General features: G+C 39.7%; 1 protein-coding gene across 1 annotated transcript; it reads left to right on the top strand.

Moving 5' to 3' along the window:
* Positions 1 to 8,972: 8,972 nt before the first annotated feature.
* sall3b (spalt-like transcription factor 3b) lies at positions 8,973 to 19,922 on the top strand. Its single transcript, XM_059350847.1, has 4 exons — positions 8,973 to 9,810; positions 13,993 to 16,926; positions 17,015 to 17,370; positions 19,097 to 19,922. The coding sequence occupies exons 1-4, from the start codon at positions 9,729 to 9,731 to the stop codon at positions 19,487 to 19,489; spliced, it is 3,765 nt and encodes a 1,254-aa protein (XP_059206830.1). The 5' UTR covers positions 8,973 to 9,728; the 3' UTR covers positions 19,490 to 19,922.
* Positions 19,923 to 20,126: the final 204 nt, after the last annotated feature.

Raw genomic sequence — 20,126 nt, 5'->3', positions numbered from 1 at the left:
AGCTTGAAGGCGATCCTGACACCCGGGACGTCATGTGAAACCATGAAGGACAGGAGGCAATAAGTCGGAGAATAGCAGCAATCTTCAGGAAAGTTCTCCATTCACTCTCGCAGCCGTAGTTCTCTGTCCTCTTATCCAGCCTTGAAGATAAAGAAAAAAAATCAATACAGAAACACAGTGTTAGATAAAAGCAGAGAGGGGGAGAGAGCGGTGAGAAGTTGGGTGTAGTGAATTAAAGCGATCAGAAATTTCCCGGCCGCTCAGCCCTCAGTCTACATAACCTAACAGCCCTGTCTTGCTGCTGTCTATCACTCTCCGCTCTCTGTTCAATCCCTCTTTGTTCACTTTTGATTTCTTTTTGGTCTATTCCCCGTTTGCTTTGTGTTTTGGGATGAAGGACCTGCTCCCATTCAGCTGCAATAACTGCTGAGTGAAGGTTTTGGATATTGCGAGAGGGAGCCTGTCTGAGCTTCCATATCAGCTTTGACAATTGGCGGTCTCTCCGGAGGGACGCGAGGATGGACTGGAGTGATCAGTCTCTTGTTTTTAGCCGGGCTCGCGGCGTGGCTCGGGGGGGATGTCGGTGTCAGGCGGTCAGTCCACCACTTTGGTCCACACTGAAATATCTCAGGCTGTTCTCATGGACGGTTTGTGGTTTTTCCTCCAAAATAAAATGCAGAGATATTCCATGAAATTATGTTTTTTTGCAATTTAGAAAGCCTTGCAGGTCCTCTTTTAGGCAGACAGGAAGTGAGGTCGCTAAAGTCCCAATGAAATGGAAATTCCTGTGTCTTTAGCTTCTGTATTTCCAGTGAAAGACAATATTTAAACAAAGATACTTTATGATAAGGAGATGGTGCATTCCAACCTGGGCCAGTCATATTAAATGCTCGTCTCTCCTGTTGCTTTATTTGATCAAGAATAATGTATTTATATTTTCTTTTGCTGACAATAGATATTTACACAGCTGTCAGTTACATTCAGCATCTGAAAAGTAGACTGTTTTGACACAGTTTTCCAAGGTTTGCAAAACACTGGGTAACGATAACGATATTTATGTGGCCAGATCTCGTGAGAGTGAGTTGCTGAGACAGAAACATCGTCTCAAACAAGTTTTATGCTGGTTTTTCCATCAAAAAATGCCATTTTTAAGTGTCAGAATGTTCAGAACTAAAATATATCAGGCTGCTCTTGTGGACGGTTTGTAGTTATTCCTCAATAAAATGCATAGGTATTCCATGAAATTCAGTTTTTCTGCAATTTAGAAAGACATACGTTCTCTTTCAGGCAGACGGGAAGTGAGCTGGATGGCTCAAATGACCCAGGTCTTTGAACTAAAACCAATGAAACGGAAATTACAGTGCCTTTAGCTTCTTTACTTTCCAGTGAAACAGAATAGTTGAGCTGTGTGCAGCTGCAAGATTGGTTTAAACAAAGATACTTTATTACAAAAAGATGGTGCATTCCAACCTGGGCCAGTCGTATAAAAGGGTTGTCTCTCCCGTTGCTTGTTCGGTCAAGAATAATGTATTAATATTTTTCTTTTGCTGACATTAGATATTTACACAGCTAACAGTCACATTAATGTTATGAATTAATAAGCTTGGATGTTTGGAAAAGGTTTTGACACAGTTTTAACACAGTTTTGCAAGGTTTGCGAGACACTGGGTCACAACACTGGATACCTGGTTAAAATTTCCAGATATCCAAAAGTGAGTTGCTGAGACTGAGATGGGGCACAAAGTTAAATTTTTCTGCTGGTTTTTCCATCAGAAAATGGCCACTTTTGTGTCAGATGAAGTTCCTGCTCCCATTCTGTGTCGGACAACTAGTCCACCACTTTGATCCAGACTGAAATAATTCAGGTTATTTCTCAAAAACTATTTAAATAAAATTCAAAGGTATTCCACGAAATTTAGTTTTCTACAATTTAGAAAGCCACATCAGTCCTCTTTAAGGTGAGGTGGATCACTGAAATCACCCAGGACTTTAAACTAAAAGTCCCACTGAAACAGAAGTAATAGTGTCTTCAGCTTCTGTAGTATGACGGACTGTGTTTTCCAGCTAAATGGAATATTTGAGCTGTGTGCAGTTACAACATGGGTTTATACTCTATTATAAGATGATGGTGCATTCCAACCTGGGACAGTTGTGTGAAGCGTCTCCTGTCCTGCAGCTTGTTTGATCAAGAACAATTTATTTATATTTATATTTGCTGACATTAGACACTTGCACAATTTTCGGTCACATTCAGCATTATGAAAATAAGTAAACTAGACGGTTTTGACACAATTTGGCAAAGTTTGAGGGTACTAGGTAATGGTAAAGTTTTCTGCTGGTTTGTCAGCCAAAAAATTACATTTTTAAGTCTCAGAATGTTCTTTAGACGTGTCCTATATAATAATTACTTTGATAACTCTGGGACATAAGACTGAGTCATGATCTGTCTCACGTTCATTCCCCAGATTCTATGAATATACATGAAATTTTTAAATGTTGCGTAAAAGAAAATGTGAATTAGGGACGTTTCAATTAGCTGGTTCAGAGCGAATAAACAAAGCTGCAGTAACGTACTTTGGTCAGAAGATGGCAGTGTAATGTGTTGCTATAGGCTAATCTGTCATTAAACAGGAGAAGAAGAAGTAGAGAATACAACAAGAAGAAAAAGGTTTCTAATTGGCCAACTTTGGCCACCCGCAAGAGAAAATGGAGAGAAGTCTTAAACAGCTTCTTCTTCTTTTTGGTTTTGCAGCAGTGCAGAAACAGCTGATCAGTTGTGTGAGTTAAATGTTCTCTCCTGTTTAGTGCATTAACTATTGTTTGTAAAAGACAAAAACCTCAAGCGTAAAAACTTTCATGCACATTTATTTTTAGAATTTATTGAGTTTTCTCATGCAAATCTTCAAAAATGTGCAGAGAAATTTGTTGATGTAAACACGACTAGTAACTTAAAAGATTATTACTTTAACATCAGCATCAAAGCCCCAGCATGCAGCCTCACAGACCTGCTCACTGGGCTGTCTTGGTCTCGTTTTACCTGCTTCTTGTACAAATAAATGTCCCTCTCTCGCCCTGTGTCTATCAGCTCCTGCGGCTCCTCAGGTACCAGATCACATGGACGTCTGATGAGCTGCAGCAGATACTGAGGCCTCATGTGATGCTCTGCAGGACGTATTTCAGAAGGGGTTGAGGTCATATTTCACTGTTTCAGGGCTGAGGCGCCGTCATGTATTAATTAAAATCCAAATACCTCGTATTGATTGTGTTATCAGGCTAGTGCAGCCCGGGCCAGGCGTATTGATCCGGCCTGTGATTTATGATCATTTTCAAGAAAAATCCTTTTGTGTGATTATATGAGGAAACAGAGGCTGAGTGAGCGTAATTCTTTTAGATCTATTCTGCAGCACCGTGCTCAACACACTGCCACCCTGAAGCCCCACACAGGAGAAATATTTTCAACTAAAAAATTGTTATGATCCATTCGGTTTCATTGAAAAGTAAATCAAATGAAGCAGCAGGCTGCACAGAGCTGTGAGTTAGAAACTGAGGCTGCAGGCTGAGGATTTCAGCCTTTACACTTCTGACTGTTGGACACAGCTAAGCTTAGGATCTCACTTAATCTGAAAAACATACTTTAAAGGGTTATCTCAAATTCAAAATTCAAATTCAATTCAAAATTACTTTATTGATCCCCAAGGAGAAATTCAGTTAGTCTGTTAGCTCTGGTAGAATGAGACAGCCTGATGGCTGTAGGAGTGAAGTATCTTTTGAATCTCTCCGTCCTGCAGCGGAGAGAGAGGAGCCGTCCACTGCTGTTTTTTTGGTCCATAAAGGTTTTGTGTAGCGGATGATCTGGGTATTTCAAGATGGCCTCTTGACAGTGCATCTCTCCACCACCTCCACCACCACATCTCACCCACTTCTGAAAAAGAAAAGCATGTTTTCTCTCTTATTATTGGTGGTTGATGCCACTAATGATTTTTTAGTGATTAAAAAGTATTTCTTTTCTGTTGCTAAAATTGACATCTGAGGATTTTACAAAAGCCTGAATTATAAAAGCAACACAATTTCTAGGGATAATGATTTGGCTTGAAGCGGATTTTTTTTTTTTTTTGTAAAAACAAGGTATCTCTCCAAAAAAACAACAACACAAAAGTACTGTTTGAGACATTTTCAAATGTGTAAAACAACCAGGCAAATGTTTATTGTGATTTGTGCAAATAACGGCTGACACTTAGATTAACACTGTCATCCTGTCAATATAGAATCCAAATCAGAAAATGTGACTCTGGGCTGCACTGGAAGACAGTAATGCCTATTTTGTCATTAAGGACATGTCAGGACTTTCTGATTGTTGGTTAGTTGCGAAAGGTAATTATGGACAGCCTCTTTTTTATTTTTTTTATCTACCCTTAAATATTTTTTTTAAGATTGGTTGTATGTAGTATTCATCCATAGTCAGTGTATTACCTGCAGTACACCCCCAGTCTGGAGAAGCAGGCAGCAGTACTCACACTGAGGCTGTTATCGTCTATAAAACCACCAGGCTCCTTTGAGAAAAACACTAATTTTATCTTGCAGAACATGCTAGTTCCTGCTTTACCACTGCTTCAATCGGTTATTGGTTTGTGTCCAAATTAACCTTTTAAAACACAATAGCCCGATGAAAAATTCTTGAAATATTCTCGATGTCTTGTGCATACTTTTTTACACATTTCCTCTCAATTCAGCCTCACACATTTGTTGTTTTTGAACACTTTAGGGTGCCCACTAGAACTGAAATAAGGTTACTGGTGTATGGCTGTGAGTTGATGATGATCCACTGGCAGCTCAGTGAGGCTGAACCGACTCTTTAAATGTGAAATCTTGACCCAAACGTCCCTATCATGCAGATATTGACAGAATAGACCTCCAATGGGTTTAGGTTTTTCCCTCTGGCTTAGTATGAAGAAGTCTTTCCCAGGACCCTTGTCGTCTCTTTTCGCCTGACATATCTCTTTGCATTTCCCTTGTCACTGATCGCTGTCTGTCTCAGCAACAATTAACTCGTCATATCTCCATCTGAGGCCTCGTGCTTCGTACAGCAGCACTCACATTCCTCAGCTGGCAGCGGCTGACAGGACGCTGCTGTATCTGCTGCTGCAAGTAAATCACTTCCACTGTAATCTTCATATGGACTTCATCTGGTTGCAGGAAATCTTTCAGCTCTGCAGACGGAGGGACAATCTGTCGAGCTCAAGTGAAGCTTAAAATAGATATTTAACTGTGACTAAGTTTGTATTAAAGTGTGTTTGATGCTGTTTAAACCTGTAACATGTGTCTGTTACATATTCCAATAAAGATATTCTTATTAAGCACAGAAAACAAGCAAAGAAAAATTAAAAACACCTAAATTCTTATCTGTAAAAGCCTCATGTTGGATTCATGACCTTAGTTTTTCTACAATCCCTTCTGTAGTCTAATCTAGTTCAGCAACTCCAGTAACTAACGCTTCATATAAAAAAATAACTGGAGAGTTGAACCAGCTCAAAAGTTAAACAGTTAAAGCTTCACTGTAGTAGAATTTGCTGCATGAATGTTTTTTTTTTAGTATTTATGTTATATATTGTGTACAGTAACCAGTGTAAAATAATCAGCAACTATTCTGATAATTAAGTAATTTTTCATGCAAAAATGGCATGTTGTCAGCCTCTTAAATAAGCAGATTTCCTGCCTTTTTTCGGACTTTTATAGTATTAAACTGAATGTTTGCTGGTTTTAATTGGACAAAGAAGACATGTAAGGACTTTGAAAAATGGTTATGGGCATTTTTCACAATTTTCTAAATTTTTTTATAAGCAAAAAAATAATCGATAATGATAATAATCATTAGTTGCAGCCCTGATTTTTGTGTAATTTTGTGTATTAATTTGCTTCCTGCAGCACTTTGCTGAACCGAAAAGTTCTATTTATTCACTATTTAATATAATTTATTGACCTGAACCCGGCCTCATCATATTAAACATTACAAACAGATACATTTGTTCCTCTAACAGATGTACACAATAATTAAATTCAAGTGGTGCTCCAGGCTGGAGTGGAGTCTGCGTTAGTGAAGGCCAAGTTAGAATCTGGAAGAGATCATGGTCAAGTAGTTGCTGGTTTGATTTTGTGTGCCGACGCTGGTTACAAAGAATCAATATCGAATCAAGGCGGGTTGAGTTTCCAGATAAGCCCTCTCTTGGCCACTCTGGCTATTCATCATAAGTCTGTAGAAACCTGATAGGTCAGAAGAAATTATATTCCAGCAGGAGCGGGGCCTCCTTATCTCTCCATAGCAGGGGAATAGGAGACTCACCGATCAATACCAGGCTGTTGTGTAGTACTTGCAATTATCAACAGCTGATTCTGTCCTCCCCCAGCTGCATCTTTTAATACCACATAATTACAAGTTTTGGGACAATGCCTGGTGAAAAGGGATTACAGCTTTGGCGAAGTATGCTTCGGCTTTGAAATAGCTACAGTCTGTGGAAGAGGAGGATCCGACAATAACATCCCAAGTGTTTTATTAGACACTTCAGTCCTTAATATTTGGCTTGTAATGACTGAAGCTTGTAGTGGCTTCACTGGGGTTTTTTTTTTTTCATCTTTTGGCGATAAAGAGTTTTATTGAAAAATGTGACCTGTAGGAGGCAGTGTTGGAACATAACTAAGTACATTTATACTCTACTTACAGTTTGCTCAGTTTGTTTTTATTTCTATTTGTACATATCTTTATTTACTTAAGACTTGCATTTGTATTTTATATTGTTGTAAATGAGTATCAGGGCCACATTTTGAAGAAAAAAAAATTTGATTACGAGATTAAAGTCGTAAATATTGAATTGATTACTGTAATGTAGTTGAAAATATTGAATTTTATTACAAGAAAAAAGTTGAAAATATTTAATTAATTATGAGAATAAAGTTGAAAATATTTAATTACAAATACAAAGTCGAAAGTAAGTAATTAAGTATTTTTCGACTATATTCTCGTAATTAATTCAATATTTACGACTTTAATCCCTTAATTACATTTTTTTCCTAAATGTGGCCCTAATACTCCATCGTAGTAGCATGCTTATTTAAAAAAAATGTTAACCTTTATTTATTTACATAACTACTTTCTATTCTATTCCAATACAGCAGCAATTTCCCCCCAGGGATCAATAAAGTATTTCTGATTCTGATTATTACCAACCCATACTTATTTTTTAGTTAGTGGCAAAAGTGACCTTATTGACGAGTGAGACAGCAAAGTGGAAAGTGGGGAAACAAAGTATAAAGAACAGAAAGGTCCATGCAGGGAGGGCAGGGCCAAGTTATGTTTAAGAACTGGAGCAGGCAATGGATCCTGCACACTGAGCAACAAGAAGTTAATTTCTTGCTCAAACACACGACCAGTGGTGGAATGTAACTTAAGTACAATTTTGAGGGACTTTCCTTGAGTATTTCTATGTTTTGTGACTTTCTACTTCTCCTCCACTACATTTATCTGACAGCTTTAGTTACTTTTTATATCACCAATGTAACTACTTCACTTCCGATAGTTACGTGCATTTATTTTACTTTTTTAAGTGTCTTTTATAACACCTAATCGTGCATCTTTTTGCCCTAACCTTAGGAAAGTAGTTTTGCTGTCTAACCGCCGCAAAAAAGCGACCTAAAACAAGGGAGTATGTAAATGTAATGTAATGTAATGTAATTTAGATTAGGAACAAACAACTTTGGTGTGTCTATTTGTGCACTTCTTTATACTTTTACATCCCTCATTTTCTGGAACAAGTATGATACTTTTTACTTCACTTATTTTTTTTTGATAGATTTAGTTACTAGTTAAGTTTCGGATTAAGGTTTTAAATTTATGTTTTGTTATAGATGAACACAGTGCTTCCTGAGACACATTTTCCCCTCTAAACTCCTCAAATGGTTTCATGTTAAATAACTGTTTTATATTTCACAAAAAAAGTAAATTTGAGAAATGCCCCCAAAACTAAATGTATTTAACTTTTTTTCCTTTTCTTTTCTTTCCCATTAATCATTTCACGACCCCTCAGATTTATCTGGTGACCCTTTGGAGCGGCCTGACCCCTTCGGTTGCGAACGATAATCACAATTAATCACTTTATATTTGTTTGTAAAGGGGGACTTGTAGCTGCCCATAGGACCCAGTTTCAGTCACATATTTTAAGGTCAAAGGTCAGGGGGCCTTGCCAGTTTTTTTCCTCATCAAAATTAAGCCTCTAACTTTGGAGTTGTTAACCCCTCTTTCCAATATATCATGACATGTTACTAATGGATTCCTTGGGTCTCTTAATTTCATATGACCGCAATATCTTCAGGGTGTTAATCTTCAAAACTCAATGTGCAACAGCCCCAAACTTTTATTTTGAGTTAATTGCATATGTGTTTTTTTTAACAGGTTAAATATTTCAAATTAATCATAAAAACTTAACATGTTAATTTGGACAACTCTAAATAAATTAAATAACATTGAAGTCACAAGTTCCTTTACTTTAAGTACTTTTCTGCTTCAACTTAGAGGTACTTTACTTAATTAAAGGATGTACATACTTCTTTAGTTATTGAATGAAAACCAACCACCAAAACTTAAACAAAAACTACAAATATGAAGGTCTGCTAAGGGCCTATTTTTTCTTTTCTTTCAGCCCTCTATTCTCATAAAAGTCTAAAGCTCACTGAGCTCAGGTTGGTTTCCCTCCACACACCCCTGCTCATCACTCAAAGGAGGACTTCTTTTCCAACTTGGAGACATTTTTCAGACCATTATGGCGCCAAATTGTGGGAGGTCGTAACAAATGAAGCAATGGCTCCAACACCTCCTGTGGTATCCTGGCAGTAGCCTATCGCAGCCGGCTGAAGGGCATCTAATGATGGACCGGAGGCGGAGGCAACAAGGAGAGCGCCGGTGCCTCGGATAAACCAGGGAGTCTCACTTCCGACTGCCACCACTCTGAGATCGGACCTATCTGCGACCTGAGCGAGAATCTTACGCGCAAAGTTCCACTTTACGCACGTATTTAATCAATTTTCGCCATTTTACGCAAGAATTACCTCTCCTAACGCGTCGATTCTGGACTTTACGCAGCTTTTAAGGACTCAACACAAAGCCTGGAAGGATAACTGCTCCTACTTGTGTTGCTCTGCTGTCTTAAGTGTGTGTGAGGCGACAGATTTAACCGGGACATCTATCCACCAGAAGTCAGTTCATACCGGAGCGTCTTTTTATGACACAAACTCATCCAAAAGCGCAGAAAGGAAACAAATCATTCTTAAACCTTGAATGGACACCGAGATGCAGCGTTTGGCCACAAAGTTAAACCCAACACTGCTTCAATGAGCCACTCACAGGTCGGACGAAATCATGTTGGAGCTGCTCGGAGCTGTGCGTAAAAGCAGCCGCTCACCGGACAGGAAGTGAACTAATTATTATTAAACCCCATCCCTCATTTCCATATCTAGCGTGAGTTGGCTGGACCGCAGCCAATCACCCAGCGAAGGGCAGCAAGAGTCGTAAAAGCATTATCCTTCCTCCATCACAATTACACTGACATGCGCAATCTGCACACGGGCATCAACAGCAGCCGCCGCTCGCTTATTTCACCGACCCCGCTCCCTCTGAAGGGTCCCAGTCGCTGCTTGTAGATGAGTCGGCGGAAGGCAGCAGCAGGACGCAGAGAAAGCTCAACATGTCCCGCCGCAAGCAAGCCAAGCCGCAGCACCTCCAGTCCGAGGAAGAGGCGACACAGAGCGGACTCCTCTGCAGAAACGGTACGTGTCCGTCCGGGAGGCTTTAAACCACTTTTACCGGCTTTTATTTCAGCTGCTGATACAAGCAAAAACAACCGGAACTGATTCATTTAACGCGTTTTTCGCAAAAATAAGGTTTTATTAAGTGAAGAATTTCCAGTACTGCTTCCTTTTTAAAAAAATATCTGGAAAAACTCTTATTTCGCAATTTAAATTAACTGATTTTAGGTTACTTTCTGTTTTTACATGACTCATATCGGAATTATTTATTTCTCTTTTTTAAACATCATTAATAGTTTTCGCACTTTTACTTTTACAATGATTGCCTCAAGAAATGAAACCTTGTTAGTATTGAAAAGTGTAAAAAAAAAAAGTTAATGATTTGGTCAAGAGAAAATAATTTAATTGTGAATGTTTTGATTAGTTTTTAATGTTTTATTAAAAAACAAAGTCTTATCCAGATTTATTGACGTTGGAAACAGAACGCTGTGTTGTTTTGCAAACAATACAAACAATAAAATATCTAATAATGGTATTAAACCATTTTCATATTCTATGAAGGCCTGTTGTGTAAAATCCACCAACATTCAGAATAAATCTATGCAAATAATCACTATAATATATCTATATTATATGTTTAAGGGTTATTTCTGCAAGCTTAGTTTGTATTTTTTCTGTGTTTTGGCTTGAGGCCTTCCTGTCAACTATTAAACTTTCACATTTTAATGAGGAACATTTACATCATGAACAGGAGAAAATAATCTGAATGAAAATGTGGCCTTAATGAAATTACTTCTATTATCATAAAAGTGTATTTATATGTGTGGGGACTTCTGTATTTTACTGTTCTGTTTAATTAACATGCCCAATATTGTTACTGCAAATTATTTAATAAAATAATATTATGAGAAAGAAAACAGATTAAATGCAACCAGTATTTATTAATCTTAACGTTTTGCCAGGAGTGTTTAAAATAATTATTAAAAATCATGTACACATTATTAGTAACTAGATCTTTATCATATTCCCAGCCTATGTTATACTACACCAGAAGCCTGACATAATTTCTAATATTTTAATATTTAATTAAACAATTACATTTTCTCCCCATGTACACGCAGCAAAAGCCTGGATGTTATTTGAACCTTTTAATTGGCACTAAAAGCTGAGCATTAACTCACATCAGCACTGAAATTTTAACCATAAATTAAACAATTTCATGTGTTTATCTAAAAGAAAAAAGAGTGAATTTTGGATTGGATTTGGCCTGCGCTCGAAATTTGTTGCTTTGAGAAAGTGGCTTTACATTCTGTTCGTGTCTTTAACCGACAGCTCATGAATTAAAATTAATCAAATGTAATATGATTTATTTCATGCATGTGTATTTATTGACTTTATTCATCATTTATGGTGTAATTCTAAAAAGCAGAAGGCCTGCAAACTGATCCCATGCATTAATTCAAATCATCACCATCACAGCAACACGAGTGTCAGTGATTTATTTATTTGTTATTATTTGTGGCTGTGAAAAGGTGTCGAGTGTGGATGAGGCCCTCGTCGTGGCTCAGGCCCTCCCACAGCCCTGCAGCCAGGCGGGGGGCTCCGCCACTCGGAGATGGGCTTTGATTGAGCCTGCTGACTTAACCTTTGTCAGCCTCACCCTGCGAGGGGCAAGTGCTCCGTGTCTGGATCATAATACAATTAGTACATCTGAACCGCTGACCTCTGCAGCACGGAGGTCACGCAGAGAGGCAGGGAGGCATTAACGCTGGACTGAGAGTCTGTTTGCTTTGCAGCTGCAGCTACATGATTTTTTTCTTCTCTCATCGCCAAACCACACAGCAAGAAAACCGACATAAATCAGCTCCTAACGTTATGGATTGAGTGACATTTTCAAAGACCTTTCTATCAGTGTTATTATATTTGGAAATCTATTCCAAGCCTTAAATCAAAGCTGATCTTTTCTTTGTTTTCTCTGGAAGTGAATCTTACAAAGCGCAGACAAACTCCTGAGCTAAAACAGTGGAAGTGTTTTCGCTCCTGTGTTTGCTGAATCGCCTTGGTGATCTTCAGACCACCCACATGGCGAGCCAGCGACACTGATTATTTACCTCGTACCAGTTTGACTTTCAAATACATTTTACCCACTCAGCTGTGATCACACTCCTCTTTTCTACACTGAGGGGAAAAAATTAAAAATCAGGTTTTTTTTATTATCTCAGATGTGAGACAATTGTAAGTTAAAGCCTGTAATTTATTAACAGACTTATTACTCATTACTACAGACACACTGTGTTTGAATGAGGATTTGTATTGGTGTAATTATAAATACACCATTCTGTGTTAAGCTTGAACACACTGGGACTCATTCTTTCAGGTGGTCGTGATAACTGGAGTGTGTGTCGACTACATTAGCACACAAACTTTGTGCACGTACACACACATTCATGTCAAGTTCAGCACAAAGACGTGCACGTTTAAATTGCCCACATTTACTGTGTTTACGAACAAAGGTGCAGCACATATGTTGGCCACACACAGGCACACACACACACACACACACACACACTCTTTGGTGCCTTTTTTATTTTACTCATGATTATGTGACGGAAATAAAATATTTTTCATTAAATAAGTATATCATTGTCACATTGTAAACTCGTTATTAAAAAAATTAAACTAAATATTTGCAAAAATATGAATTAAAAAAAATCAAAACCTCATAAAATCCATCTTTCTACTTTTTTAAACTGTTATTTTTAAATTGGTGCAGGAAACCTCGAGTGTATGTAACAATAATTTACTATTGATTTCCCCAAATCTTTCCATCTGGTGTTGCTGTCTGTTTCCTAATGGGGCAAAGCCTGAACAGATGCAACAGTGATTCTAAAGTGTAAAAATCTTTTCTCAAAGAATGTCACGAACCAGCTACTGACAGAAAACGAGAGGAAACTGTGAAGTCAAACAGGCAGAAAACAGATATGTGACGTGTTGTTTTCAGCATTTATTACAAATTCGACCAAATGTAATCATTTGATTAAAAAAAAAAAACACAAGTGGATTGATATGACAGTGTCACACATGTTAGAAATTACCAAAACAAATCCTTGTTTTTTTCTGTTCACATCAGATAATTCTGGATTTTTTATTTGTTTCTTCAACTTTTATTTTCCTGTAAATTTGGAGCTTGATTATAGTGTAAAAGTGGCAACATATGCAGCTATTATTCATGTATTTATTGTGATAGAAACAACATCATGCTGTTATATATATATTGAAGCTGTGATATTATACACTGAGCAGTTACTACACAGTTGCATGCAGAATCACAAATGAGTACTTCCAAAATAATCTGCATAAAAAAACACCTCAATCAAAAAAGAAAGTGTCTTACAGTAAAATTGTCAGCTGACTGAACTTCAACTTTTCTAATCAGGTTATTAACATGTTGTAGTTTTCAAACAAAATGTGCAATTTTTGTGCATAAAGATTCGACACGTTCCTGAAATGTATGAATGCACACAAGAAATCAATAAACTGTATGGAATTTCATTATCTGTCTGAACGCACAATCGAGAGGTCACATCACTTCATTGAACTTTATTGATTTTTCGGGAAGATTATTAACATCTGAAAACACAGAGTTCAAAACCTTTGTTAACACTTTAAAGCGACGCTAGTGTCATCGGGCCTGTTGAATTTAAGGACAGAAAGTGGTTTTAAAAAATTATACAGCTGCTATAAACATTTAAATAGCTGGCAATTTCAGATATAAATAGAGAAAAATAAGTGGATATTATTTACAGTTAAAACTTCCCATTCCCATTCAGCTTCACAGAAAGAACAAAAAACTTGTTTTCCACTTTACAACAATGTTGCGTATCTGTTTAAACAATATTTTTTATTCATGGAAATATGGAAATATAAGATGATCTTTGACATCAAATGATGTGTTTTGCATAATTTTATATAACCTCCATGTAATTCATCTTGACATGTTTGTTATCTTTGGACACTTTGTGGAATTCATGGTTCAGTTCACTGGGTTTGAACAATGCTCCTCCAACAACATGGAAATCTGTATTCGCTGCTCTGTGTGTGTGGGAATTAAGTACAATGTGATAAAGGAAAATGTGTCTCAAATACACAGGATGATAAATGATCAGCTACATATTCTTAATCTGTCTTTTTTCATGCTTTCAGGAACGATGGAGGGCATGGAGAGAGAGGAGACCAGTGGCAGCAGTGAGGAGACGCACATCTGTGACAAATGCTGTGCTGAGTTCTTCTCTTGGACTGAACTGAGTGAACATCAGAAAGTCTGCACTGAGGACCCGCTGGTGCTGATAGTGAAGGACAGCGACCGGATGCCAGTTTGTGAGGAATCTCCTGTCGGACCTTCTCCGGTTCCCAGCGTGGCGTCCAGCGACTCGTCTGCAGCCGAGTCCACAGATGCCGGCTTTGAGCTCGGGGAGACGCTGAACGACAACGACAGTGTGGATAATTTAGAGGAAGGCGTGGAGTGTGATGAAGCCATGGAGCTGGAGCATCGGCCACAGGACAAATACACCACAACCTCCAGCCCTCAGCCTCCACATTCAGCTGAGGCCACTTCCCCCCAGATGTCAGCTGCTGGCAGCTACGGCGTGCCGAGCACAAACGTGACGCTGGAGATCCTTCACAGCACCAGGGTGGCTGTGGCTCAGTTCTCCCAGGGGATCAGCAGCGTGGCTACAGGAGGGAAGGCAGCGTCAGCAGCCATCCCGGTCATCCTGGAGCACCTGCTGGCTCTGCAGCAACAACAGGTCCACCAGCTGCAGCTCATTGAGCAGATCTGCAGCCAGGTAGCCATCATGAACAGACAGCCAACACAGGCAGCTTTAAACCCAGTCTCCAGATCTCTGTCTCTGGCACCCAACCCTTTCCCTTCTCAAGGCGTCATCCCTCCGCCCATCCTGCCTCTGTCAGGAACGATGCCCTCAACAATCAACGGCCAGGCTGCTGTTTCTCTGTCCTCTGTGCTCGAGAAGCCACACAGTGTCCCGTCACAAACTGTATGCGGGCAGTCCACCTGTAGAGATGTAACGTGTACCTCAGCTTCCTCAGAAAATTCAACCCCACCTTTCTCCAGCAGCAGCAGCAGCATGTCCACATTACTGCCTCCTTACACACACACCAGCAGCATTAGCTGCTCTCAGACACTGAGCTCCTCCAGCCCGCTCCCCCTGGGGCAGAGCAGCCTCCTCAGCTCATCCTCCAGTCTGCCATTTCTACCTCAGAGCCCCCCCAGCACCGTCATCTTCCCCAATCCCTTGGCTAGCATCGCCGCCACAGCTAATGCACTTGACCCTCTCGCTGCCCTGATGAAACACAGGAAAGGGAAGCTGCCTAACGTGCCCTTGTTCGAGACGAAGCCCAGCCCAGAGGAGCCCTTCTTCAAGCATAAATGCAGGTTCTGTGCCAAAGTGTTTGGCAGTGACAGCGCTCTGCAGATCCACCTGCGCTCCCATACAGGAGAGCGGCCCTTCAAATGCAACATCTGCGGCAACCGCTTTTCCACGAAGGGGAACTTAAAGGTGCACTTCCAGAGGCATAAAGAGAAGTATCCTCATGTTCAAATGAACCCCTACCCTGTGCCAGAATATCTAGACAATGTGCCAACGACTTCTGGGATTCCCTATGGAATGTCCATCCCTCCAGAGAAACCCGTCTCCTCATGGCTGGACAGCAAACCTGTTGTAGCAACTCTGCCAGGCACTATGGGTCTTCCGCTTTCCTCCACTATTACCAGTATCGGAGGTTCAAATGACCCTGTAAGTGTAACAGCATCCGTTAAATCTCCCTACCAGCCAGCTCCTGGTGAATGTGTATCTTTGTCACCTAACCACAGAGGCAGTGAGGCTCATTTCTCTCCTGTTTCAGAGTCTCCACAGTCGAACCGTGAGACAGAAGCGTCCAATATACTGAAAACAGAGGGGGTCCACCTGCCCCAAAACTGCTCCCTTAGACTGAGAGCCAACCCGGTAACAGAAGCAGCCAGCACTACGGTCCCGTCTGTGGCCACCACGCCTGAACCCGTCACCTCCCCTGTCTCAGACTCTCCGCCTCTCTCAGACGAAACTAAATTCCCATCCGGCGGCCTCCTGGACTCTATGCAAACATCTGAAACCTCAAAGCTTCAGCAGCTGGTGGAGAACATCGACAAGAAGATCACAGACCCCAACCAGTGCGTGCTCTGTCACCGCGTCCTCAGCTGTCAGAGCGCGCTGAAGATGCACTACCGCATTCACACCGGGGAGAGGCCCTTCAAGTGTAAAGTGTGCGGCAGGGCGTTCACCACCAAAGGCAACCTGAAGACTCACATTGGCGTCCACAGAGAAAACCCTCCCGTTCAGGTGCAACACTCGTGCCCCATTTGCCAGAAGAAGTTCACCAATGCTGTCGTCCTGCAGCAGCACATCCGTATGCACATGGTGGGACAGATCCCAGACTCCACGCTGGTGGACGGGCTGCAGGACATGGACAGCGATGTCTCCTTCAGCGAGAGGAACTTCGACAGCCTCAGCAGCAACGACAATGACTTCAATGACGATATTTCAATGGATGACAATGAGGAAGAGGAAGAGGAGATAGAAAACATGGAGGAGGTTGTAAATCAATCCAAACCGTTTATTTCTGAATGTTATTCTCCTCCTAAGTCCTCCACCATTGTTTCGAGCATAGCTGCACTGGAGAACCAAATGAGGATGATTGACTCGACTATAAACCTTAACCACTCTTTTGGTATAAAACCCCTAACAAATGGGTTCAACGACAGCAGCCAGCTCAACTTTAAATGCTCTTTATCGGAGAAAAGGGCGGAGAGTTGCGGCCTAAACAGCCCAAATGTGTCCGAATCCTCTGGTTCACCTCGAGTATCAGTGTCTCCGATTCAAAGCAACTCAGAAGGCGTGACGATCAAATCACCTGCAGTGAACAACAACAGGCCAGAATCCCAGGAGCCTTTGGCAGCCTCAGTGAAGAGAGAGCAATCTGAGTCTCCTACCTCGGCATCAGCAGCAGGAATACAGGCCAGCAAGCTGTGTGTGAAAGAGGAGACTGCTTATAGTATGTCATTCCAGCTGAGCAGAGAAAGAGGTACAATTGTGTTCATTTAGTATCATTTTTATATCCTGCTAAAGTTCAATGTGTGGTTCAAAACTTCACCTTTACACTTTCATTTCAGCTGCAGGTCAGAGCATCCCCAGCCTGGTCCCCAACGCACCGACAGGCCTGATAAAAACCGAGATGAACGGTCACAGTCAACCAAACAACAACAGCAACAACCCCTCCGAAGGGCAGCACCCGCCGTTCAGCGTCCACATCCCCCCGGCTTACGCGTCCATCGGCAGCCCGGGAATGACCTCGCTGCTCGGCCCCGCTCCTCCCCGCCGAACGCCGAAGCAGCACAACTGCAACGTCTGTGGGAAGAACTTCTCGTCAGCCAGCGCCCTGCAGATCCACGAGCGCACGCACACCGGGGAGAAACCGTTCGTCTGCTCCATCTGCGGCAGAGCTTTCACCACGAAAGGCAACCTGAAGGTAGATAAATCAATCAGTCAAACTTTATTTGTATAGCACTTTTCATACAAAAGAAATGTAACACAAAGTGCTTCACATAAAAAAAGGAAAATAATAATAATAGTAATAAAAGATAGGAACAAGCAAACACCCACAGCCCAACCCCAACCCTCCATCCAAGCCATCCCATTATAATCAAAGCACAAACTGAGGAAGTTCCATCTCAACGTTGAGGCAGGTTAGAAATGAATTAGATAAAATAAATAAAAATAAAGTAAGGAAAGATAAAATAAAAACAAAAATAAATAATAATAATAACAATAAAAAGCAGTAAAGCTAGATAAAAAATGAAAATAATTTAAAATAATAATAATAATAATAATAAATAATTAAAAAGTAAAGCATGATAAAATATATATATATAAATAGATTAATAAATAATATCAAATAAATAAAAAAATAAAAGAGAAGATATTGTAACAGTAAGATGCATGAGCAGAATTAATTTTAATTTTAAAAATGGTTCAAGTAAAAGCCAAATTTAAAAGATAAGTCTTAAGTTTGCTCTTAAAAATATGAACGGTCTCAATAAAGGAGGTTGGAGTCAAGCTGTGTTGATCTATTTAGTGGTAAAAATCAGCTTTTCTGTGAAATATTAGAAGGGTCCTGCACACTAAAATAAAAGACATGAATCATTAGTCACTTTTAAACATACATTTGTATGATTTTTTTGAGTGTTGTGGGTAAGACAACACTTCCTGGCAGCATACGTGGAAAACAACACAACCTCCCAAGTGCACCTTTAATTGTGTTTCATGCATCCCAGGGAAAGGTTCAGAAAGAAGAGAGAAAGTAAAGCCAGTTTGTAAATTTTAACTTTTGTTAAACTTTCTGTTTAATCACAGAACATCCCCCTTTTATTAAATATTACATCACAACATATTTATGCAAAAAAGTGCATCCACACTATAGCAAACTTCAGAAAATTAAATAATTGAGAAATATCAACGTCCTTTCAAATTTAAACCCTTTCTTTCTTTTTTTCTTTCTTTCTTTCTTTCTTTCTTTCTTTCTGTCTGTCTGTCTGTCTGTCTGTCTGTCTGTCTGTCTGTCTGTCTTTCATGTCTATACAACAATTTTTTATTTTTTTAATTAATTTTTCTATTTACAATTGTTAAAAAAATCACTACAAAAATGTTTTTAATTTCCCTTCTTGATTAGTATTAATTATTTTATCCATTGTTCATTTAATTGTTTTGTTTATAAAATATCAGAAAATTCTTCAATATTAATGCAGCACAATTTTTTAAATTGCTTGTTTGGTTGAACCATAATAACAAAACCTAAAAAAGAGTCTGTTCATTGTTATAAAAGTCAAGGAAAAGAAGCAACTATTCAAATTTGAGAAGCTGGTGCCAGCAAATATTTGGTGTTTTTGCTTGGAAAAATCACAATTCATCAATTATGAAACTTGTTTTTGTTGTTATAATCAATTAATCTCTGATCATCATTCAGAAATAGTGGAGCTATTGTCACATCTTGTAAACAAAGACACCGCTGAAATGTTTAAAAACTACAAAAAAAAACATATGAAGCCTCTTTTTTCAAGATTTATAATGAGGAGTTTAGATCAGTAAGTAGAATAAACTACCAACTTTTAGTGTAGGGGGCTGGATATTTACTAGACATGTTTGCATTTTGAAAGAAGAGAATCCACTAAATCTAATGTCTTTTGTGTCTCTTTCAGGTTCATATGGGAACCCACATGTGGAACAACGCTCCAGCCAGGAGAGGCCGGCGGCTGTCGGTGGAGAACCCCATGGCACTGCTGAGTGGAGAGGCGGCGAAGTTTGGCGAGATGTTTCAGAAGGACCTGGCAGCTCGAGCGATGAATGTAGACCCTGGATTTTGGAACCGCTACGCGACAGCTATCGCCAACAGCCTGGCCACGAAGAACAACGAGATCTCAGTGATCCAGAACAGAGGCATCTCTCAGCTGCATCCTCTGACTGCAGGCATGGACAGAGTGAGCGCTGCAGGAAGCCCCATCAGCAGTCTCACCAAGACGGGCATGGACCTGGGAAATAATAGGCATTTTTCTATGCTGATTGATGACAGCAAAGAAATTGGAATCAATTGAAAAAAAAAAAAAGATGAATGGAGACTTAATTCTTATGCAATCTATTATGGACATTAAAATATTTGTAAAACATCTTGTTTGTTCTTATGTATTATATATAGACCTAAAAAAAGAACTTTTTATCGATTGACAGAATTGTAGGGTATTCACATTTTGCTATTTTTCTTTGCTTTCATTTGTGAATGTTTGTTTTCTATACATTAAATAAGTTGTTTAACTTGACCTGAGGATTCCTTTGGTGCTCTGAAGAAGGGAACATATGTTCAAATCAATAATGCAAAGAGTCTGTTATCTCCTCCGGACAGCTGCCCGATGCTGCTAGCTGGTGCAAAGCACAAAACATGCTCATAAATACCCACAATTACAAATTGTCAATGTTATGGTGAGAAATTGTTAAACAACAGTTGGACCCGAATAAAAACTAGAACAAACAGTCTGTATGCGCAATTCACTTCCTCACTCTGTTTAAACACTGAAAACAGCTTACTTGTCTTGGTGTTATTTCACACACTAGAAATTACAATTATTTTTGTAAAACATTCAGATCTTTGTGGCTGGGGAGAGGGACGTCTGGAATGCCCTGCTTAGCCTGCTGCCCCCACGACCCGGCCCCGGATAAGCAGAGGAAAATTAATGA

This window comes from Centropristis striata, chromosome 14 (genome assembly GCF_030273125.1).
Source record: "Centropristis striata isolate RG_2023a ecotype Rhode Island chromosome 14, C.striata_1.0, whole genome shotgun sequence".
Classification (NCBI taxonomy): domain Eukaryota; kingdom Metazoa; phylum Chordata; class Actinopteri; order Perciformes; family Serranidae; genus Centropristis; species Centropristis striata.
This window is presented reverse-complemented; position numbering and strand designations above follow the sequence as displayed.